Source organism: Archocentrus centrarchus, chromosome 7, assembly GCF_007364275.1.
Source record: "Archocentrus centrarchus isolate MPI-CPG fArcCen1 chromosome 7, fArcCen1, whole genome shotgun sequence".
NCBI classification, from domain to species: Eukaryota; Metazoa; Chordata; class Actinopteri; order Cichliformes; family Cichlidae; genus Archocentrus; species Archocentrus centrarchus.
The window spans coordinates 37114711-37138694 of record NC_044352.1 but is presented as its reverse complement, the minus strand read 5'-3'; the positions used below and the strand labels follow the sequence as shown (position 1 = coordinate 37138694).

Here is a 23984-nt window from a genome sequence, read left to right as displayed (position 1 = left end):
CTCCACACAGAAAGGTCCTGGCCAGATGCTGGATTTGAACCCAGGACCTTCTTGCTGTGAAGCAGTAGTGTTAACAGTGGTAACCATGTACAGAAAGTATTAAAACAAACAAGCATGAAAATAAAACACGGTTTGCACAGTTCTAACAAGCGTCAAATTCAGTACTTGGTGTGCCCTCCTTTATTCTCTAGCACGGTGTCAGGTCTCTGCTGGCTTCTTTCCCTGTTCCTTAAGTGCATGAGTTTCAGATACTGTTCATCTGTTGTAGGTAGTTTTTAGGCCTCACACTTTTCCAGTTTTCTCAGAATTTGAAAGGACACACTGACCACCATGCTGAGATATGCCAAGTTTATTAGCTCTTTGGGAATCATCTTGTTGGTGTTAAACTACTTTTTTATGCCTGTAACAAAGTTCCTGAAACTACAGTTTGAAATCAGTCCTTTGCTCGGGCGTGTGTTATGTGCAGACATTACACTGATTCGGTTTGGTGTCTTTTATGCTTGACTGAGTCAGAGGTCAGTGATGAATGATAGCAAACAAAAACCATTCCTGTAAAAATGCTCAGGTACAAGGACTGGAACTGTTGCTCAAGGGCACTTTAAAACCAACAAGAATATCTGACTCCTTGGAAAAAAAATGTAAAGAAATGAGAAGCAGCTCAAGACTTTTGCACATCATTGTATGGATGATGTTCTAACCGATGAAAGTATGCTTACTGTGAGGCTTACTGTGAGGATGTCTGTGACCTGTGACCGCTGGGATAGGCTCCTCCCACTCTGTGAGCAGTTGTGACCCCTGCTGTTTCATATCTTAACAAAACCATCAATTAGTCAGTTTTTATTTATATATTCTTTCAGGTATTTAATTTGATCAGACTTTTAGCCCATCACTGTTTGTGTGTGATTAAAAATGTTCTCCTATCTGTTACATTCACCATTGAGTGTCGTCAATTTTCACCATATCCAAAAATATTGGAAATATAAACATGTCACTAACACTGTTACAGAATGCAAAGTGTATTGTCAGCTGGGCTATAAGTGAGCAGTTTCTGTCACTCGTGTTTAAGTCACAGTGGGCCTCCTCGGTGAGGCGCACGCTGCCTGCTGTTCACTTTTACCCGCTGGGAGAGGATCTGAGAGCAACCACCAGGGGGCAGTAGAGGAGCGCCGGACGTTTTCCTCCGTCTACTTCCCAAAAACGAGGAAGACGGAGAGCACCGGGAGGCTGGTCGGTCCGGCGGCGGCGGTATTTGCTCAGCTTCTACTTTAAGGTCAGCCTGCTGCTAATCCGTTACCGGGTTGTTGGGCTTAGTTAGCGGAGCTAGAACACTTTGTTTCCCGGCTGTTCAAACATGAGCGGGGCTGAAGGCGGCTAGTGGCCGAGGGCAGCTGGATGAAGTGCGGGCAGCTTCTTCAGGCCGGTTCATTACTGCAGAACACGATGTTCACTTTGAAGTTTAGATCCAGTTTCCTGGGAGATATGTGAGGACTAATGAGAAGCTGTGACACGGAGAGGTTTGCAGTCAGTGGGTGATGCAGTCTGCTTTCCTCACTCAGCTCCATCCATCCGTCCATCTTCTTCACCTCATTTAGTTTCTGTGAGAAAGCGTACAAAAACGAGCACAGAGGAATGTTCGGGTGAACACCGCACTTTCACTTTTCCACGCGTGTGCAGGTATTGTGCTGTTCCAGTGTTGTGATACATGTTCATTGTGTGTGTGTGTGTGTGTGTGTGCGCGTGCGCAGGATGGACGTGCCCAGCAGGCTGGAGGTGTGGCAGGAGCTGGCTGAGAGCTGCGGTCTGGTTACGGTGCAGCAAGGCCTGCAGCAGGTCTGGAGGCTGCTGCTTCTCTGCCTCATCTGCAGACTCTGTTTCAGGCTGGGTGAGCTTCACTGACTGCATATCAACAAGTAGGAAACAGGGGGAGCGACCTTTGACAGTGATTGAAGTAAACGGGTCCTCGGGGCCATCAAATTTGTACATTTTCTGCTCGGCTGCCTCTGAAAATGTTCTGGTTTAAAGTTTGGATATGTCTAATGATCACTGTGAAATGATATCTAGGTGCAAATGATACTTTTCTAGATATATTTTGTTTAAAGGCTCATCCACCCACTGGCCTTTTTTTGAGCTAAGAGGGACTAAAAACACAAGTACTGATGCAAAATGTTTCATACATAGAAATAAAAATAGTAAAACATTGACAAAGACAGGGAAGGATCAGTAGCTCATTTCACGAGTAGTCTTGCAAGGCCAAGCTGTTGTGTCCACATGGCACGATCAGTAGATAAAAGAGCCTGACCCCCCCCTTACCCTAATGATCCCACAGGGATCAGTCAGCATGCTGGCTGCCAGAACGAATGCTGCTACAATTGTAATATATATGAAAGTCATTCCGACCGCAGATCCACAGTGAACCTCTTTCTGACCTTCTCTATCCTTCTCAACACTCTCAAAGCAAACATCATATCTGTAGAGCTCTTTCTCAGCACGAAGCCATCCTGTTGCTCACTGATCATCACCTCTCCTCTTAACTCAGCGTCAGCAGCTCTTTTCCACATCTTCATGGTATGACTCATCAGCTTTACCCCTCTGTAGTTACTACAGCTCTGGTACCAGTACACTGCTCCATTCCTCAGGCATCCTCTCACCCTACAAGACTGTGTTAAACACTCTGGTCTAAAAGTCTACTGTCCTCCCTCATAGACACCTCCACAGGTCCTCCAAATATCAGAGCAGTGAGGCCAATTTCTTTATTTTTGTATAGACTGAAAACGTTTGGGTTTGACATCAATATGAGAAAAAAAAATCAGTGTGTCAGCTTTAATTTCCAGGTATTTCCATCTGCATCTCATACACAGTTCAGCACCTTTTGTCTGAACCCACCCATTTTTCTTGTCAGCAAAAGTATTGGATTAGCTAAAATAGATTAAATTGAATAAGACTTCATATTTAGTTGCAGATCCTTTGCTTACAATAACTGCATCAGGCCTGTGACCCACTGACATCACTAAACTTTTTCTTTCTTCTTCTGTGGTTTTTCTAGACTTTGACCACAGCCTGTTGCAGTTGGTGTTGTTGTTGTTTGTTTGTTTGTTTTTTGGGGGGTGTTCCCCCTCCCTTCCCCTCAGTCTCCTGTTTAGCAGCTAAAATGCTCCACAGGGTTTAAGTCTGCAGGTTGCGTGGCCCCTGATGGACTCCGGTGTGTGTTGGGTCGTTATCCTGCTGCATGATGAATCAGTTTGGTTTCATCTTTCTTTAAACTGACAGACAAAATGTTTCTGAAGACTTCATCTGGACCAAGTGCCTGTCCACTCCTCATCCTCTAATAGCTGCCCTCTGCACTTCCTGATTCACAAACTGTCCTCCATCCATCCTACTCTCTCATTTTCTTCCTTTTCTTCCTTTCTTCCTTTTTTTGACATCCACAGCTGTCCTGCAGACTACCATCAGATGCTACTTAGCTACACCAGCTTGCAGAAACAGTACCTCAAATAAAAAAAACAACTCTGCCCACCATCAATAGCAGCCATGATAAATGCGTCAGTCATTGAATATCTTTTGTCACTGACTGAATTCAATCTCAGTCAAAAATAAACTTGTTGGTCTTTTGATATGTTTAGTGTCTCAGTCTAGCTGATAAAATCACATAGACTTGGACCATGTTAGACTTTTTCATGCTTTATAGTCTAAGCAAGAACCACAAGAGAATACTTATGATTATAATACTAAGTGTTTCCTGCTTTTTTGCCCTCAGGTGTGGTGTCCACTATGAAACATGTAGTGTCAGCATTGGCTGGGATGTGTGGCCTCTTCCTGTTCTTTGAGCAGCATATGCAGTGGATTCTGCTGCTCACTGTGCTCTGTTACTTCGTTCTGTGGCTTTGCCAACACTCCAGGAGCCGAGGCCTCTTCCTCTCAGGTGTCATCCTCATCTACCTCCTAACAGGGTGAGCAACACAGAAAAAATCTGTTCTGTGCCTGGAAAACACTCTTCAGTGTTCTCTAAACATTTATGCTGAGAGATGGCTGGCAGGAGTTCTGGAGACTAACATTCATTCACCTGCTGCTGGTTATTTTGAGGCTGTAGTTCATCTGCTCACACTGTTTTATAACAATCGTGTATAAAAAGAGTTTCCTGACCTTCCAAACCAATATTATGTATGTTTTCATAGGTATTCAACTCATGTGTGGATTAGGAATGTGCAGTCAAGGAAAAAAGATTTCATTGGACTGCAATAGAGTCGTCTTAATTCCTATGGAAGCAGTAAGGGTTACTGCTTCCATAGGAATTAAGAGCTGCCGCAGCTACGTCTCAGGCTCTGCAGGCCTCAGGATGCAAGTTGCAGGTTAAAGTTCATGACAGTACAATTAGAGAGACCAAACATGAATGGCTTGTTTGCCAGGAGAAAGCCTCTTCTCACAGCAAACCACAAGACTTCAACAGCATCCTTAGGACAGACAGGACTAAAATGCAAGACCAAGTGGCTGGTAGAGCAGGTCATCTACTAATTGGTTGGTGGTTCGATCCCTGGCTGCTCCAGTCTGCATGCCAAAGTACCCTTGGGCAAGGTACTGAACCCTGAATTGCTCCCGATGCGTTCATCAGGGTGTGAATGTTATATAGATGTAAAAAGTCGTGCGTGTGTGTGAATGGGTGAATGAGACATGCTGTATGAAGTGCTTTGAGTGCTGTAGAGTAGGAAAGTGCTATATAAGAAGCAGCCCATTTACCATCCATTTAGCCTGACAAAGCTAACTCCTAATTCAGAGCAAGCTGATGGCTCATTCACACGAGTTAAAGACAGAAACCGTCCGTCTACAAAAACGTTGCCTGGTGATTGTATTGAATTGTTTGTCATCAGCTGCAACCTGTGGTCTGTGAATGGTTGCTGAGAGTTTGAGGGTGTTGCACACTCGGGACTGCGATTGCACAGGTCGACAGAAAGCAGCCGCTCTGCAAACAGTTCCCACTCTAAATGGGACCGACTGCAGTCACTCTCAGAGAGAGCTCGACTCAGCTGTGTGTGTTCTGGTTATAGTCCTGTAGAGCAGGAAGGTTGCTGAGCACAGACTGAATGTGTGTAGCAGCAGATTTTCAGGGATGTATCAGTTAGTCAGGAACAGACTGACCCCATCTCAACATTTACGGCAGGTTTGAGTGACCGCGACTGCTCGACGAGCTCATTTTACTGAACTAAAACAGATGCTGACAGAGTGCAGTCATTGAGTCGACCATGAACAGTTTTAATTGGTTGCAGACGGCTGTTTAAACCTTTTCATATACTAGTCAGAAGATCCATTACACTATGTAAATGATTCTTCTGTGGTGGTGTTCTTCCTGCATGCCCTCTGTCTTCACATGGATGAATGGGGACGTGTTACAAGCTGAACTGCTTTTAATCCACATTCTTAAAGAATTAAAGGTTATCTACAAAATAATAGTCGCTGTTAAAAGACAGCTGAGACAAATGGGTGTTCATCACATTCAGAGTACCTATTGTAAAATCATTTACAAAAGTTACAACTTTAGAATTACAATGGGAAGTAACATCCACCTTGACTTTGTTGTTAATGTCTCTGTGAGGTCTGGAAGAGATGCCAACTGAAGTTGGAACTGTGGCCCAGATCTATTTTTGTGTAATACCACTTTGTACCTCAGGAGGGGGCAGTCAGGCAGTCATCATGTTCTTCTTCACCAGCACGCATCCAAAAGCCTTTCAGCTCACCCACTGATAAAATGCTGCTTCCAGCTGTTGAGAGTTTACTTGTATTTCACTTAAATGTACGATCTTGGTTTTACATACACATCACTAAAGTCACTGCCTATATAAAACTAGAAATCTTATATGAGAAAGTACAATTGCAGTGCGTGTTGTGATGCCTGAACCCAGAAGCAAAGATCCAGAAGTGAGTCTGTTAGTAGACCAGCTGCTCAGAGGTCGAGTGGGGAGCTGCATTTAATATTTATTCATTCCTCAGAAGTGCATTTAATATTTATTCATTCCTCAGAAGTGCGGCACCTTCTTGCTTCTGGGGCAAAATTGATGGCTTGTAATGTTATTTTTTTGTCCCTTCTTTTTAGCGAGTTGCATTTAATTGACATGGTGACCTGGCATAAAATAAGAGGTAAATATTACATCATTTTGTCATTTTATTCAAAATGAGTTTTTTGTTGATTTTCTGTATTTTTATGAAAAATGTAATTTCGTGTCTTGGAGAAGGACTTCACTATTATTCATTGACATAAAACATGCAGTGCTGACTACAGTAGTTCATGGATTTGTTTAGAAGTATTGAGAGTATGTGTTGAGTTTCTCACATGTGAAGTTAAATGATACAGTTCTGACAGAAATTTGAGTGAACAGTGGGAATGGACTAATGCAGGGAACACAAGGATTCAGGCAAAAAGAATAAAATGAAACTTTTGGAATGTGCACCTGGCATTGTGGAGAATAATTTAAAACAAGGAACAGTAATCCCTCACTTATCCTTACGTTCCAGGACCACCCGCGATAAGTGACAATCCGCGAAGTAGGGACGCTATATTTATTTTAATACTTATACATTATTTTAGTAGTTATACACTATTTCAAGTTTTTATAAACCCTCCCCACACACTTATACACCAAATATATACATTACTGTACAACACGTACTACGCATGTGAAGAACGAGTACCGCAAAAAACCACGAAACAGCGAGTCCGTGAAACACAATTGTGTTTTCCAACAGGACAATGATCCCAAACACACATCAGAACTGGTTTTGGAAAGGATAAAGCAGGCTAACATTAAGTTTCTGGAATTGCCTTCCCAATGCCCCGACCTCAGCACTGTTGAAAATTTGTGGACTGTGCTTAAAATCCAAGCCCATCCCAGGAAACCAACCAATTTAAATGAACCCTGCCAAGAAGAGCAGTCAAATATCCAACCAGAATTATGCCAGAAGTTTGTTGATGGCTACCAAAAGCATCTGGTGGAGGCACAACTTGCTAAGGGACATTTAATATATTTGAGTGTGTATGTGAATTTTTGACCCTGTGTGGATCAGAGAAAATTCAAACTTGCACACAATTCTTGTTTTTTAAAGTCATTAAAAATGTTTGAAATCATTAAAAGCCCCAAATGAACATGACATTCATGCCTGTGATGAGTGTATGTAAACTTTCAACCACCGTACATGCAAATGAAAGCACCAACAAGTCTGTCAGAAAGGTTTGGCAGTACTTATGACTGGGAAAAAAACTGCCATTGTATACTATAGTGTCCATTATATTGTCTATCTAGTAGTCTATTGGTCACTATTCAGGGTAACAATGTTACTGTATATACTGTTTGAAGACAAAGGGTCAGCCCTTTGGGATTTCTGTTGTGCTTCCTCATTAAAGTCACTGTTATAGGCTAATACAGTCTGAATATATTATCACAGTAACGTCACTGTTGAACACAAGAAGTAGCAAGTCAGATGATGTGGTGGACATGACAGTGTCACAATGACGGGAATCAAACTTTAGGGGGAGCACTTGGGTGATGGTTAGAATAGTAGTAATAATTCGAATAAGGATGAGTATACATAAAAAGTGATGTTCTGGAAAATGACTGTGTGTGTGTCTTTGAGGCTCTCAGATGGTGGTGGCCATGAAGGCCATCTCTGTGGCCTTCGACCTGGATCGAGGAGCATTGAGTGGCCTGCCCTCCCCAGCTGAGTTCCTGGGCTATGTTTTCTTTGTGGGTACTGTTGTCTTTGGCCCTTGGATCAGCTTCTCCACTTATAAGAATGCTACCGAAGGCACAAAACTGGTGAGTAATTGGCAGTTCTAGCTTAATCAGTATGTTTTGTAGTCTTGGATGGCACTGTGGTGATAATGAGGGGTTTTGGTTCTCAGAGCTGGCCGTGGCTGCATAATTCCATCGTCAGCCTCCTGAAGAGTCAGATCTGTTTGCTAATCTCCACCTGTGTCGCCCCATACCTTTTCCCGTGGTTCATCCCGATCCATGGAAACTCAGTTACAAAGAAGTAAGAGATTTCCTTTCAGTTGTTGTTGTTTTCCACCCAGAGCAGCTGTTCCAGTCACTGCTTTGACTCTCTACTGTCTGTCTTTCTTTCTCTGCTTCCAAGATACATTTGAGAAAGGTAAGGCTTCCCCTTAGGTATTAAAATTTGATTTCTTTAGTCTGTAGTTTGCCATGCCGGCAATTAATCATTGAATAATTTCCCAGGGAAACAAACTATTTAATCACATTCTGTGAAGATACTTTAGTTTATAGACTTGGCCTGTATTATTTGTCTTCTCCCACCCATGTAATAACTTAGTGTTTCCAGTTCATTTTCAGTGTGTCTTGAAACTGAATCACATCTGCATTGGTTTTCATTAGTATGACTTCAGAGTCCTCTTTGAAACCTTTCTGCTGGTGAATCCAGGCGCTGAAATGAAGGCACACAGCACTGATATAAAATCTAATAAAAACTAGACTGATGGATGTCTTGAAAAAAAGAAGTAAATTTGACAGTGTTATTAAATGATCTATGAAAATGATTTTACTAAAAAGTAAAAAGTGAGGCAGTAGATTCACTGTTGCTTTAAGTCAAACAGTAAGGAAGCAGGAGTTGTTGATGGATGCTGTCAGGATGTGGTGAGGAGCTCTGATGAGGAGACAGTCAGTTTTAGCCCGTGTTTACTGAGGACTCTCATCTCTTAATGTTTAGATCAGAAATAGGGTTGAGAATCATGCAGTAAATAACAACATCACAGTATACTGCCCATTTAAATTGCACTCCAACTTTCCTCTGCTGCTTTCCCCTGTTTGTGTCTTCGTATTCCAAGCTTGCTAATTCCAGTTCACGTGGTCCTCATTCACGTGATGAAGAGTAACTCCGAATTGGTTTAGATTTAAATCAGGTTTAGAAAAATGGCACAGGCGTATCAATAATCGCATTGCAAGAGAAAGCAGTATGAGATCAGCATTATAAGTAGCCCAGTCCATCTGTCTACCTCTTATTTTTAACTTAAATAAATATTTTGCTGAATAAAATGTTGCTGAGTACTTTGGGACAGATCCTTCAGAATATCTAATTACAGGATTTATTTGGCTTTAACATGCACTGGTATAATACTCATGTGACAACAAGAGATTGCATAATGATGATGTGTGTATTTGACTTGCTTGTGCTGTGTTGCGTAGGTGGCTGAATGCTTATGAAAATGCAGTGTCCTTCCACTTCAGTAACTACTTTGTGGGTCACCTTAGTGAAGGTACCAGCATGCTGGCTGGAGCAGGATTCACTGAAGAAAAAGACAACACGAGATGGTAAGTTTAGCTGAGCTGCTCTCACTCGCTCTCTCTTCACCCGGGACATTTTTAATCATCATTAAAGTCATCAGAGCCTCTAAACCTGTAGAACAATCTATTGTAAAACAAGTGTCTCTTAATCTATGTGATATGCCAATGTTTGATAATCTTTATCATAAAAACTTGAGATAATTTGAAATGCTAAGTGAAGTGCTAATTACTTTGTTTGATTTGGTACGGCTCGGGTCTAAACATAGTTTAACAAAGATTCATTAATTATTAATGAGCAAATAATGACGATGCTCTTCACACATAATGTTTCTACCTGAAATAGGTCAAAGTAGTTAAGCTCATCAATTATTCAGCATTTCTGTGCAAGTAGAGGTGAAAAACCAAACATTACTTACATATAATGCAGACGTATAATTATTTCTCTTTTTCCAAATAAGATATGCGAGATCCCTGGCCAAGTTTGCCATATCTTCATGGAACATTTGGGTAGGCATAAGCATTAGGGCATGCATTGGGTTCAGTGGCATATCCACAGCTGGTTTTGGTGCTCTTGTATGTTTCCGGAGTGAGTGACTGGTCAGGGGAACGAAAACGGTTCTCTGCATCAGATTTGGTATACAATTCATTAGGAGCACTCCAGTGCTTTCCAGGTGTGAGTTGAGCATCTCCTTCAGCGTCATTAGGTACTGGTGCAGGGTTTAGAGGCTGACAAACTGGTTGTGATTGGGTACACAGGGGCCTGTGGCTTAGCTAAGCTTGGGGAAATAGTGCAACACATGGCTATGGTTTGTAGCTAGGGAAACCCAGTGTCACAGTGGTGAGAAGATAGGAGACCACAGGGATGGTAAATGGACTAGTTCTTACATAGCGCTTTTCTGCTGTAGCTGAGCACTCAAAGCACTTATACATCACGTTTGCATTCACCCACATTCACTTCTTTCTAAGCTTAAGTGCTTTCTATCTAACATTCACACATATTCATACTCTTGCATCAGAGAGGGTTCAGTACCTTGCCCAAGGATACTTTGGCAGATTGGAGAAGCCAGGGCTCGAACCATCAACCTTTTGATTAGTAGGTGGCCTCCTCTACTTCCTGAGCTACAGCCACCTCCTATCTTGAGGAATGGCCTGGTTACAATATTCCATGCAACAGCGGGAATTGGCTGGGACGTGATGGCCCTTGTCGGGATTGAGAGGGACAGGGTGAGTAATGTCCCCACCTTCCTGGCCTGCCATTGATGCTCTTTTGCCCAACATAAAGCATACATAATTAACAATGTACAGTGACTCAGGGAGTTAGTATTATTGGCTGGGTATTTTACCATTAATAACTATGTACAGCATTACTGGAATGGCATCACATACAATCTTGAAGCCATTACAGGTTTTCCATTGAAACATAGTAGCACGAGTCATGAAGAATCTCATAAAGTTCATGAACTGGGCACGTTTGATGCCGCTGAAGTGGATTGCTGTGACTGACTCACTGTGACGTCTGTGTTCTGGCTTATTCTTACCAGAAACTGGGGTATAACCACCATCCCGGGCAGGATGAGCTGGTCCCCTGGTAGCTTTTTCATAGGGGTTTCTTGAATCACTCTTCGTGTGGTCCCTCAGAACCACTTTGTCTTGGAGACCGTCCCAGGGGCAACTGCCCCACCCAGGCAACGTGGCCTCTGGGTTCATTGGGACACATAACCTTCCACTGTGATGAGGGGCGAATCACAGACAGGCATTAAATTAAATATCATTATTCTGAGATTCATAATAAAATAAATCTGTCAAGTCATAGTTATGTCACACCTCTGTATATAACTGGCACTTGCAACACAAATGTGTCTGTGTGTGCATGGGCATGCACATAAAACAACAGTTAAAATTTTTGAATATTTAAAGGTCTCCAGGAGGTTAAAACATTGAGCATTACCTTCATCCATCCATCCATTCGCTTCCGCACATCCTGTTAAGGGTCCCGGGGGGGCTGGAGCCTATCCCAGCTGTCATAGGGCGAGAGGCAGGGTACACCTTGAACAAGTCGCCAGCCTGTTGCAGGGCCAACACAGAGGGACAGACGACCTTTCACACTCACATTCATGCTCTCATTCACACCTATGGGCAATTTAGATTAGCCAATTAACCTAACCCCAGTAAGTGCATGTCTTTGGAATGTGGGAGGAAACCGGAGTACCCGGAGGAAACCCACGCAAGCATGGGGAGAACATGCAAACTCCACACAGAGAGAGGGAGAGGCCTGGGCCAAGGTGGAATCGAACCCAGGCCTTCCAGATGGTATTCTAACTGTGAGGCAGCAGTGCTAACCACTACGCCGCCGTGCTGCCCTGAGCATTACCTACATAAATCAAAAATGGGATCTCAGAAGAAAACGGGATGCAATACTTTGCTTTTTGAATAGAAGATTTCAAGCTTGGTGTCATGGGGTGTTTATAAGCTTGTTTCCACCACAGCTTGTTTTTTCGAAATTTCGAGTTACGTATCTCAAATTTTCGTGTTAATACCTCGAAATTTCGAGTTACGTATCTCAAATTTTCGTGTTAATACCTCGAAATTTCGACTTAGCCCTGACAATCAGGAAGCTCCGTGATCTGTACATCATTTCCTTGTTAACTGGAAGCAGGAAGCTGAAGGTATCAGCTGTCCAACAGATCAACATGAAAACATTGGTTCCTTACCTTTTATGCAGCTGTTTGTTGCTAGAAGACATTCTGACTGTTGATGGTCAAAAAGATGCTGACAGTTTGTTTATGTTTGCTAGAAACTGCCAGCTCACTGATACTGTCTCTACCCCATTTTGAGTGCGCATGCGCTGGCTGCATCTGCTTCTGCATAACAAGGAAATGACCTCTTTCTCAGAGCTTCATGGTTAGTAGCGCTATGCTGAAGTTTCAAGTTATTAACATGAAAATTTGAGATACGTAACTCAAAATTTCGAGTTACTGATGGTGATTTTTCTTCTTTTTTCAGTGGCAGAAACAAGCTTCCATTAGGTGTTTGTCAGGAAGAGTCTTAGTAGATTTATCACACCTGTCTAAGAGGTCATGCCACTCAGGCTCTTCCAGCTGCTGGAAAAACTGGGTTCTGGGACGTCAGTCAGTATCACATATTCTAGGCTTGTCCAAAAATGAACACTTTATGGCATAAAATTCATACAGAATTAGTGACAGGCAGTGAAATATTGATTTCAACTGGAAACATCTTTTTTATTTTTAAATTATTCACCTGCAAAAATCAAAACAAAAATATTTGGAGTTTAACTTGTGTGTATATATATATATATATATATATATATATATATATATATATATATATATATATATATATATATATATATATATATATTAGGGGTGGGACTCGATTAAAAAAATTAATCGAATTAATTACAAGCTTTGTAATTAATTAATCGAAATTAATCGCATTTTAATCGCATTTCAATATTTGACATGAGAAATATTAATTTAAGTTTAGTTGATGAATAAATCAATATACATAAGCTTAAACTTCAAAATGTTGTTTATTTTCCCACCAGTCTACTACACAGACCAATGAAGGGTGGAAGTGCTCCTGTGATAAGCAAACTCCTGAAATTAAAGTTAAGCATCATAACTGGATAGTTTTATTCAACATTAATGTCTCACTTGTTATAGTTGAAAATTAATCATTCTCTCAGCTGTATTCCTCGATGTTGTTATGCTTGTTTTAACAGCTTATTTTGAATAAAGACTTAAATTAAACCACAAAAAGGAGCAAAAGTTCGTTCTTCGTTTAACCAGCTGCTTTTACACAGCTGTGCTTCACACTCACGTTGCTAGGCGGGATGAGCTACGCTCAGGTGAGGGCAGGTGACGCTGATATGAAGGCTAGCCGCTCACTTCCGGCCTTTGCGATCTTCGTGGGCTGCGAAGGACTCGGTCTACGTGGGCCGGGTCCTTCGAAGGATGCGGCCAGTAAATTTGGACATTGTGCGTCGATATAATCTGTATGCCGGGAACTCGCACTGAGAAACGTTCCACGGTGCAAAGTTAAAATTTTTAATTCGTTATTTTCCCCGTAATTAATTAATCGAAATTAACCCATTAAAGTCCCACCCGTAATGTCTATACTGATATGGACTGGGTAATGTGCTAGGAACCAAATTATTGCCATAATTGTATGATCAAAATTTAATTATCAGACAATGAAAAAATGATGCAGCAGCTGGAAGATTTTACCCAAATTTCACTGCAGCGACTCTAAATGGTTCTCGGTAGTTTGTTTCCCCCCACTTGTATCTGACAACGTCAGGGCTCCTAATGAGATGATGGATGGTGTGGTGGAGGATCGCCTCTCAGATCTGGACCAGGACATCACTGAGGTGTGACCTGGCAGCATCAGATGGACTGAAACATAATGTCCCAGAGGTGTTCTGCTGGATTTAGGTCAGTGTGGGGGCCAGTCAATGGAATCAGGCCCTTTATCCTCCAGGAACTGCCTGCATACTCTGGGATAGGCTCCAGCCCCCCCGCAACCCTGAACAGGATAAGCAGAAGGGAGTGGATGGGTGGAATTCAGTAAGACTCATATGCACTCAATTAAGCTGTCCTGAGACCTGATAATTATGTGTTCTTGAACTTCCAGGGGATTTGTGCCACCTAAAGATGCTACCGTCAGTAGCCTAGTGGGGTAGCACTGACGGCTGATGGTATCTAAACCTTTTCAAGCCCCTTAACAACCACTTCCTGTTTCATGGTGAATTGCCATGCCATCAGGGTGCGCCATTAAATGAAAACTCACAATTTTCACACTGAAGAATCATCAGGGTCCAGTTTTGAGGTCAGTTTTGGAGGAGCAGTATAGCAAAGTATAAAACATGACATTTTCTCTTGGTGGTGCCATATTTTTGCATTCAGGGACAGACCCTTATCACACTTGAGAAGTCTGGGCCAGATTGGGTAATGTAGATGTGAATGACAGCCAATCAAAATTCAACTCAAAAGCTTTGCAGTTTAGATTCACTCAGGTGTGTAGTTCAGGCTGACCTAATATGAAGTTGATCCCATTAAAACCCTAGGAGGAGATCAAAAAAGTACAAGGACTGAAAATTGCAAAAATGGCAGACTTCCTGTTGGCATGTTACATTTGTGTATCAAATTTCATACTTTTGTGTGAAACAAAGCAGTGGGGCTCATCTTTTACAACTTTGTGGGTGGTGCTGCAGAGCCACGCCCATCTCTGAAACATGTAAAGTTTCACCACACCTGATGCTTGTTGAAATTTCATGAGCTTTTTTTGAGTATGTTTACGCCCTCAAAAAGGCAGTTCATTTACCCGAATAATAATAAACAGAGCAGATAGAAACCTTTAGTGCTTGGGGCCTAAAAATACAATAAATAAAGCAAGACATGAACATGGACCGACTTATTCTCCAAATAAGCACTGAATAATTGGATCTCTATTCTGCAGAACTATATATCTATGTGTTTACTGTGCAGGGATATGAGAGTGGTGAAGCCTCTCAATGTGGAAATGCCTCGCTCCATGGTGATGGTGGTTACATCCTGGAACATCCCCATGTCTCGCTGGCTTAAGACCTGTAAGTTGCAACCTTCTCTATCTGTTAAACTCCAGATTGTTGGACTTAAGCAAAGTTGGTTGGACAGATGAAATCAGATAACTCTAAACTCTAAACCTGTAACTGTTCAAGTTTCTGCAGACGGGACCAAATTGGCTACTTAGGCCCCGTTTACACGACACAGTGTAAACGGGGCCTAAGTAGCCAATTTGGTCCCGTCTGCAGAAACTTGAACAGTTACAGGACTGCCTCCTAACTGACCCTCTCAGCATTCATGTTTCCATTGTGGTGTACGAGGTAGATGTGGAAGGACAGGTATTCGAGTAAGTTGGACAGCAGAGAGTAGTTAAAGCACTTAGAAAGCAGGTCTTACCACCACCAGCACTAAATTCAATTCAGAGTAGCTTTCCACCGCTGGAGGCAGCTTTAGATGATTAAGGAAATTAGTCATAATGAGTATGATGCTGAACTGCCATATTTTTAGCCAGAAAGATCAGAGCTCTTAATGCTGATGTTTACCGTGACTAAATGTCTTAAGGTTACTAACAGCACAGAGTTTTTGCCAGAAAAGTTGTTGAGCTGTGAGATGGAGAGCAGCTGTTTGAGAGGTCATACCAATGAGAGAGCAGCGAACCATGGTTACATTTGTTCAGATGAAGCGATGGATGATTTAGCCAGCTGTGGATATAAATGGACAGATATCATCCAAACAGGTGAAACGGCCTTAAAGAATTTTTCATTGTCCCTTATTCCTTTTAATACTTCCTAGTCTCGCTGAGATCGAAATCTCTTTTCCAAGAGAGACCTGGATGCAAAAAACAACCACATAGCACACTGTATGTGATTACATGTTGAGAAAAATGGCTGCCAAATAGATTTTTACCAGAAACTTTGCAACCAAATATCATAGAAACAACTAAACCCACTTTTGTGCATAATTCGAGCACAAGGAATCTATTCCAATATATATTTATATGGTAAAATCAAGCTGCAAAGACTGAAATATGAAGAATACTTTGGACACACGTTAACCTACCCACATGTACATGCAGTGAGCAAACCTGCCAGTAAATAAGCAAGGCATGAACGTCTGTTTTGTACATATTTGGAGCTGTGGTGGAGATAATCCCCACCACCCTCTCATGCCTAATGAAGTAACGCCCTACAATGCAACACGTCTGTCTAGTAGAGAATCTTCTGTTCTCCCTGGTTGAGCTCAGGAGGTAGAGCAGGTCATGTACTAATCAGAAGGTTGGTGGTTCAATCGATGGCTGCTTCAGTGCTCCTGGCTGTGCCAAAGTATCCTTGGGCAAGATACTGAACCCCGAGTGGCCTCAGATGCAAAATTGGAGTGTAGAAAAAATGCTTGCACGAATGTGTGTAAATGGGTGGATAAGACATGTTGGAAAAAGTTTGAGCAGAAAATCGCTATTGACAAAAAGAGAGGAGACTGAGCAGAAGATGTTAAAATTTCCATTGGGAGTGACCAGGATGGACAAGATTATAAAAAAGCCCATCAGAGGGACAGTTCAGGTTGAGTAGATTGGAGACGAAGGTAGAGAGGCAAGGCTGAGATGGTTTGGACATGTGCAGAGGAGGGACACTGGATATATTGGTCAAAGGATGCTGAGGATGGAGCTGTCAGGTAAGACAAAGGTATTTCAGTGAGGGAGGACATGCAGGGGGTCGGTGTGACAGAGGAGGATGCTGGGATAGGGTGAGATGGAGGCAGATGATCCAATGAGCCAAAAGATGATGATGAATTTGTCTGTGCACTACATTGTCATAATGTTGTATGTTCACTGTGTTCTGTCCTCCGTCTTCTTCAGATGTCTTTAAAAACGCAGTGAAACTGGGAACCTTTCCAGCTATCCTGGTGACATACACGGCCAGCGCCTTATTACATGTTAGTATGATGATGCATACTTCCACACTTCTATCCAGAGACCTTTATGGCACAGTGGACTCTTCTTGATATACAGTATACCTGAAGCCATGTTTGAGAGTAGTCCCACCATACATTTGTGCCGCATTCTACTAAACACACGGGCCGCTGGGCTTGGGCGCTATCCACCTTCTGCATTTCACCGAGGTGTTAAAATAATATTATTTTATTATTATTTTATATTATTATATTACGTGTTATTTTAAAATGAAGTCCTGAAAGCTGAGCTGCTGATGATAGAAGCCTTTGTAGCTGTGGTTTGGGGAGATTAGCTGACTGATCAGTTTAGCTTTGCTACCCATGCTTTTTGATCCTGAAATACTGGGTTATTACAGTATCAGTGGGCACAGCTTGCTAACTGCTAACAGCTCCTATGATCAATAAAGGCCACAGGTGTAAAGGTAAAAAAATGGAGCATCTCATAAATCTAGAAAGTCAGTGAGTGGTAATGCTAACCTTATCCATGCCCTTTCCCCCCCCCATACTGTTTGACTATTTAACTAGTTTAAATTCTAATTTCCATTTTATTGATTGGAACTTGAACTCCAGGGACTCAGAAAGGTGAACAGAGATGCAGGTCACCTGTTAGTCCACCTTTATTTGGCCACAACTGTTTAGAGGCAGATAATCTACAAACTGTATCTGTGCAGCTCGCCTTATCAACACCACTTAACCCAAAACAGAGATTAATAGCTGCACTTAGTTCACTGCTTGCAGTCTCCATGTTTCACTGAGAGCTGTAGAGTCTCCTGGAGGCAGGGCACCACAATAAATGGAGATGTATAGACGATGGTGATGACGATGGCGATGGCGAACTAACAGGTGACCTGCATCTGTTTTTCTCGGTTCAGCAGTAACTCTGCATTTGAAGGATGACACTGATGAAAATTTCATGACTTAATTCTGTTTTTTTCTTCAGGGTCTCAGTTTTCACCTGGGAGCTGTTCTGCTTTCTCTTGGCTTCATCACATATGTTGAACATGGTATGTATGACATTACGCTTTGGTTACCTGCTGAAGGTGAGCTTTGATTTTCACCGGCACAAACTGAAGTGCAGAAGTGCCACTTGATGTGGTCTGAGACTGTTGAGCACTCACACACACACTGAAGGAGGACTGGAGCAGATTTTATGAAGGCTGGCTCGTAGGGCTGCACGACCACGGTCAAAATTATTGTCACGATTATTCATTTATTTATTTTCTTTAGTGACAAAAATAGTTTAACCCACTTTCATGGAAACTGAACACTTTAACATTGTGTCTCTATAAATTGAGTGTAACTCTTAGAAGAAAATAAACAGTAAAACTTAATCTAAAATGAAATCAAGAGGGAACAGCTTTCACCTTTTCATTGTTCTACCTTCCTGTTAGTTACAGTAAAAAAAAAAGGTCTTTATTCACCTGACCTGCATTTCCTAGAAGAAAAATATAAAGTCTTGTACCTGCATGATGGACGGGACTAAAAAACTTGTAGCAAAGTACTTGATGGCTGTGAGATCCCTTTCAAATTTCCCCCTCAACGTTTCTGGACAGCGCAGCATGTGAGTAATAAAATGTTATGGTCAACAGTATCAAAGCTGCACTGAGGTCCAACAGGACAAGTACAGAGATGAGTCCACTGTCAGAGGCTCTAAGAAGATCATTGGTAACCTTCACTAATGCTGTTTCTGTACTGTGATGAATTCTGAAACCTGACTGAAACTCTTCAAATAAACCGTTCCTCTGCAGATGATCAGTTAGCTGTTTTACTCTTTCAAGGATTTCCAGCTTACGGGTTATCTGCTTTAAGCTGTGTGTTTGTGAATTATACCATGGAGTCAGGCACTTCTGATTTGAAGCTTTCCTTTTCAGAGGAGCCACAGTATCCAAAGTTATACGCAGTGAGGATGTAAAACTATTGACGAGATAATCGACCTCACTGGGAGCAGAGTTTAGGTAGCTGCTCTGCACTGTGTTGGCACTGAAGAGCATAACAATGAAGGAATTAGATCCTTAAACTTAGTTACAGCACTTTCAGAAAGACTTCTACTGTAATAAAACTTATTCCCCACTGCTGTGTAATCCATTAAAGTAAATGTAAATGTTACTAAGAAATGATCAGACAGGAGGGGGCTTTCAGGGAATACTGTTAAGTCTTCAGTTTCTATGCCATATGTTAGGACAAGATCCAGAGTATGATTAAAGTGGTGGGTGGGCTCCTTTACATTTTGAGAGAAGCCAATTGAATCTAACAATAGATTAAATGCAGTGTTGAGGCTGTCATTCTCAGCATCTACATGGATGTTAAAATCACCCACTATAATGATTTTATCTGAACTGAGCACTAAATCAGATAAAAAGAGAAATCAGACAGAAACTCTGAGTAAGGACCAGGTGGACGATAGATAATAACAAATAAAACAGGTTTTTGATTTTCCCAGTTAGGCACTTGATTTGCTTTTGCTTAGTTTTTTGGCAGAGGACACAAATCACTCCATCATATTCATTTAATTGTATGCAGACAAATTTGATCAATTGTGCAGCCCTACAGTCGAGCTTGTTTCTCACATTTTTCTGGTTCAAGTTCTCAAACCTTTTTTTTTTAATCCTCAGTTCTGAGAAAGAGGCTTGCCTCTATCTTCAGTGCCTGTATCCTGTCCAGGCCGTGTGCTTCTGACTGCAGCCATCAACATAAAAAGGTACGGCTTCATCTCTACTCAGCTGTGGGATGTAGCAGAGGAGAAGTGGTAAATGGTGGGAATGCTTCAGAACATACAGAGCAAAGGTCATTTTAGTTCTGTTGCACCGAAATGCTCCACATAGAGTAAAACTCAACAGCACAAAGAATTTAAGAACAATACAAATGATTCAATAATTCAGACCACTAATAAAGTAACAGTAATCATAATGACATATGACATCATTTTCACCTTCCTTATTGTACTGTGGAAAAGTCTCATCACCTTCATTTCTTCATAGTTTGTCTCCAAGACTTTCTTATAATTTTTAAGTGCTCTTGAGCAACAGTTCTCTGCTTTTTCGCTCCTGTTCAGTCCAGTTCCTGTGTCTGACCATTTGCACACTTATGAATGATTCAGCATAAAAAAACCACCTAAACCAAGGGATGAACCAGTGTTGTGTATCCTGTCACAAAAACACATTTGTTGCCATTTCTTTAGATGAACTGATGAAAATGCCAAAGATAACTCAGATGATTCCCAAAGAGTTATTAGCTGAAAATGTGGCACATCTCAGCATAGGGAGCAGTGTGTCCTTAAAAGGATTTGAGGAAACTGGACAAGTGGAGGACAAAACAGAACCAGCAAAGATTATCTATAATCTTTAGGCCTAAAGATTACCTATAGCAGATGAATAGTATCTGAAAAAATCCAGCAAAGACCTGACACAGGACCTGCAGCCTCATCAGACACACGGTCTCAGTGGGAAGTGAGAACGGGGTGGCTGTGGCTCAGGAGGTAGAGCGGGTCACCTACCAATCGGAAGGTTGGCGGTTCGATTCCTGGCTGCTCCGGGTTGCGTGCCAAAGTATCCTTGGCAAGATACTGAACCCCAAGTTGCTCTCTGACGCAAGTGTTGGTATGAATGTGTGTGAATGTTAGACAATAAAAGCACCATATGTAACTAAGCTAAGTGCTTTTAGCTTAGTTTCATATGGAAGTGCTTGTATGAATGAGGTGTGAATAGGTGAATGCATATACATGCTGTATAAGCGCTTTGAGTGCTCAGATAGAGTAGAGAAGCGCTATATAAGAACTAGTCCATTTACCAAGGAAATGTCAGATTGGCAGCAGCACCACAATGATCCCAAACACTCTGCCAGTGCAGTAAAAGCATCCTTGGATAGAAAACACACAGTCAGTGATGGCTCGGCCTCACGGAGCCCAGGTTCAAGCAGTGTGGGATCATCCTGACAGAACAAAAGGCAGAAACATCCAGAGAGCTTTGGATGTCCTTCAAGAAGCCTGGAGAACCATATTTGAAGACTGCTTAAAGCAGTGACAGGAAACTGCCTCAGAGGGTTCAGGCTGTGCTGTTATTTAGTTATTTGTTAATATTATGGGATTGTGTTAGAACATGCAACTCTTCTCTCTCCCCCTGTGGTCTGTAGGATTATTGGGTGATGCTGTTGAACCTGGTTTTCAGCTTGCTGGTCATCTTCCATCTGACCTACCTAGGCTCCATGTTTGACCCAGGCATTGATGAACAGGAAGTAGAAGAGGTAACACTGGAAATAAAGCCAATGACAAATTTCACATTGGGCTGCCTGTGGCTCAGGAGGTGCATCAGGTCATCTACCAATCGGAAGGTTGGTGGTTTGATTCCTGGCTGCTCCAGTCTGCGTGCCAAAGTATCCTTGCTCTCTGATGCAACCGTCAGAGTATGAATGTGTGTGAATGAGGCACGTTGTATCCTGAAGTGCTCTGAGTGCTCAACATAGAGTAGAAAAGCACTTTATAAGAGCCAGTCCATTTACCATTTACAATAATTACACTGAATGTTCTCATATCAGTAAATCAGTAGTGAGCACCATGTTTGAGTGGATCGATCAGTCTGATTGCTTTAAACCTGCAAATACTGTGGTGGCACACGCTGTAGGATGGCTGCACCATCACTGTATGGATAATCAATAATGGAATACTTTGCACTGACCGTTCATGGTTGAATGTGGACATGAAGGCAGGATGTGAGTGATGCTGATTCATGTGCACACGTTTCCAGCTGCACTGGTTTAAAGAGGCAAAAACCGTCTTTTGGTGCTCGTGTACACCTTTGGTCCTGAGCCCTCCTAACCTGACTGACACTGTGTCCATGTGTGTTCTTGTTTTCAGGATTTCACAGCCATCCACACCATCCAGAGGTGGTCTGAACTGAGCTGGGCCAGCCACTGGGTTGTGTTTGCTTCCTGGATATTCTACTGTTTAATTAAGTAATGTTGGGGCAGGTGAGAAGGTGGAGTCGGTGTAATGACTGGTCTCTGAAGGATCAGTGAAATGAAACACTTGGACATGTCCAAACACATTTCTGCTGCTGAAAATGGAAGTGTGGCTTCTGTGCTTGTACAAAGCTTTCCTGTTACAGGCTCTTATTTTTACTGCTGTACTGATTTTTGTATTTCCATTGGCATTTTGATGAAATGCACCTGTGAATATAAACAAGCTCCTGGTTCATGATTATCTGCTAACATGGTGTCAGACATGTCACTATGAAAAGGATATGTTCTTTTTTTCTCCACGTTATAATTATTGTTTCATCACTTTAAAAAGTATGCACCCACATTTTGTCACTTCATGCCTTGGTGACTGTATTCCTCAAGCTCGGCTGAAGACGTACACCAGAGAAGCAGAGGCCGAGAGAATACGTGGCCTGTTCACAAAGATCCAGCCAGGGTGTACTCGCAGCTACAACGGCACTAGGACAGATCCGCCCAGAGCCGAGACTGAGGAATACTTGAACATCCGGGAGGAAGGGGCGTCACACAGCACCAATGCCAAGTGGCTGGTGGACCTAAGAGCAGACCACAGAAACCTCCCAGAGCAAGAGCCAGTCATGAGCTCCTCAGCCAAGTGTCCAGAGCCACCTCCGTTTGGCAGTTTCTGACCTCAGCATTAGTGAAGAGTGTGGGATCATCCTGACAGAACAGAACCAAAGGCAGCAACATCCGAGGAAGAGGAAGCTGCCTCAGAGAGTTCAGACTGTGCTGAGGAATAAAGGAGGTCATAACAAGTATTGTATAAACTCTGTTTTTGCCTTATATGCTGTATTTCTGTGTATCTTTGCACATTTCAGTAAATGACTGCACCTATTTCCCATTTTCCTAGATATAAAACAGTGAGGTGTGGTTCAATACTTTCACACAGTACTGTTTATTATTATTGGTGGACTGACTGCAGGTTTCTGCAGCTGATTCTGATTCCAGTGTTTTTTCAGCGTTGGCCTGCAGCAGGTTACAGGATCCATGAATGAACTGGAAAAAAGAGCTGTGCTATTAGAAAGAACTGAGTGGGAGTGAGCTGCTGGGCTCCCAGCCTTCCCTCGCCATGTTAGCAGCAGATGTATACAACAAACTAATGTCAGGTACTTACATCATTCAGCATTTTTAGAACTTCAGCAGGTAACAGGCCGTCTCTCTTGCTTTCATCTCCATAAGTTTCCTCATGCCGCCGCTTGTGTCTTGTGCATGTGTAATGCATCCAGTTCACTAAATATCTGTTATCAAATTTCCAAGAGGTTGCAAAGAGTCTATATTCACAGACAGAGCATCAGACCTCCAGCTCACAATGAACACCCACTTACAGAAAACAGATTTATTAAAAAAAAATAAAGACCTTACATATCACAGGGCTTCATTACAGTAATTCCAACCCTGTGTCTGTTTCTTCAGCTCGTTGGTGAATCGTCCTTTCTTTCCTTGTCATTTCCACTCAGCACCTCTCATAAAAGCACAAAGTTCCAAAGACCTTTTTTTCCTGGTCAAAGGGAAGAAGTTTCTGCTGCTCCCTGAAACGGTACAGCACCCAGCATGATGACCATCCAGGCTGAACAGCTCAGTGAAGTCATCGATGAGGAGCATCTGTTGAGGATTATTTGCTGTCCAAGGATTCAACATATTGTCTCTCATGCTTTACATTGTGTTTGACCTTTTGACCCCACATGTAGTGGAGGTGCAGGCATGCAGGACCTCTCTTTTTTTTGTTTTTGTTTTTTTTTAAGCCTGTCATGTCTGGCGCTTTTGGCAATCAGAATGATGATCTGAATACTCTGGTGTACCGAAAATATTGCCTGACAGGCAGGAAGGAAGGGGTAAGAAGAGTGATAAAGAGAGAAAGAAGAAAAGAAAACAAAAGGGGAGAAAACAGAAAAATCCCAGAGGAGGAAGGAGGGAGACCCCAGACAGCCCTCACGGTCAATGGGCAAGAGCCCAGAGAGCCAGAGGCAATGAGCAGCCCACCCCCCCAGCACAAGCCGAGAACGCGACCTCAGGCGCCCGAGAACCACCCGTACATGCGTACACACACACACGGACACTAAGTGTGGGCGAGCGAGTACCAGCACCGAGCCAGTAGCATCCCGGGGAAGCAGCCAACCCAGCCCCGAACCACTAGCCAGTCCCTACCCCAGACAGGGTGCACGAAACCGGGGTGTGGGAAGACCCGCCCACCCCCTTGTCCCAC

General features: G+C 42.4%; 1 protein-coding gene across 2 annotated transcripts; it reads left to right on the top strand.

Moving 5' to 3' along the window:
* The first annotated feature begins 1204 nt into the window (after positions 1-1204).
* LOC115783751 (protein-serine O-palmitoleoyltransferase porcupine-like) lies at positions 1205-23090 on the top strand. Of its 2 annotated transcripts, none has more exons than XM_030734735.1 (13): positions 1205-1270; positions 1746-1882; positions 3755-3947; positions 6083-6126; positions 7618-7799; positions 7886-8016; positions 9183-9308; positions 14789-14889; positions 16698-16774; positions 17733-17796; positions 19405-19490; positions 20921-21031; positions 21642-23090. In XM_030734735.1, exons 2-13 carry the CDS (start codon positions 1747-1749, stop codon positions 21741-21743), a joined length of 1353 nt encoding a protein of 450 aa, XP_030590595.1. In that variant the 5' UTR covers positions 1205-1270; position 1746; the 3' UTR covers positions 21744-23090. The 2 variants fall into 2 exon arrangements, with proteins under 2 accessions (XP_030590595.1, XP_030590593.1); XM_030734733.1 differs by lacking the exon at positions 1205-1270 and adding an exon at positions 1295-1637.
* The last annotated feature ends 894 nt before the right edge of the window (positions 23091-23984 follow it).

Excerpts from the sequence above, each read along its gene's own strand:
- LOC115783751 (XM_030734733.1), top strand. Across the intron at positions 1,883-3,754 it reads CAGACTCTGTTTCAGGCTGG|GTGTGGTGTCCACTATGAAA; the intron begins GTGAGCTTCACT and ends TTTTGCCCTCAG. Across the intron at positions 17,797-19,404 it reads CATCACATATGTTGAACATG|TTCTGAGAAAGAGGCTTGCC; the intron begins GTATGTATGACA and ends TTTAATCCTCAG.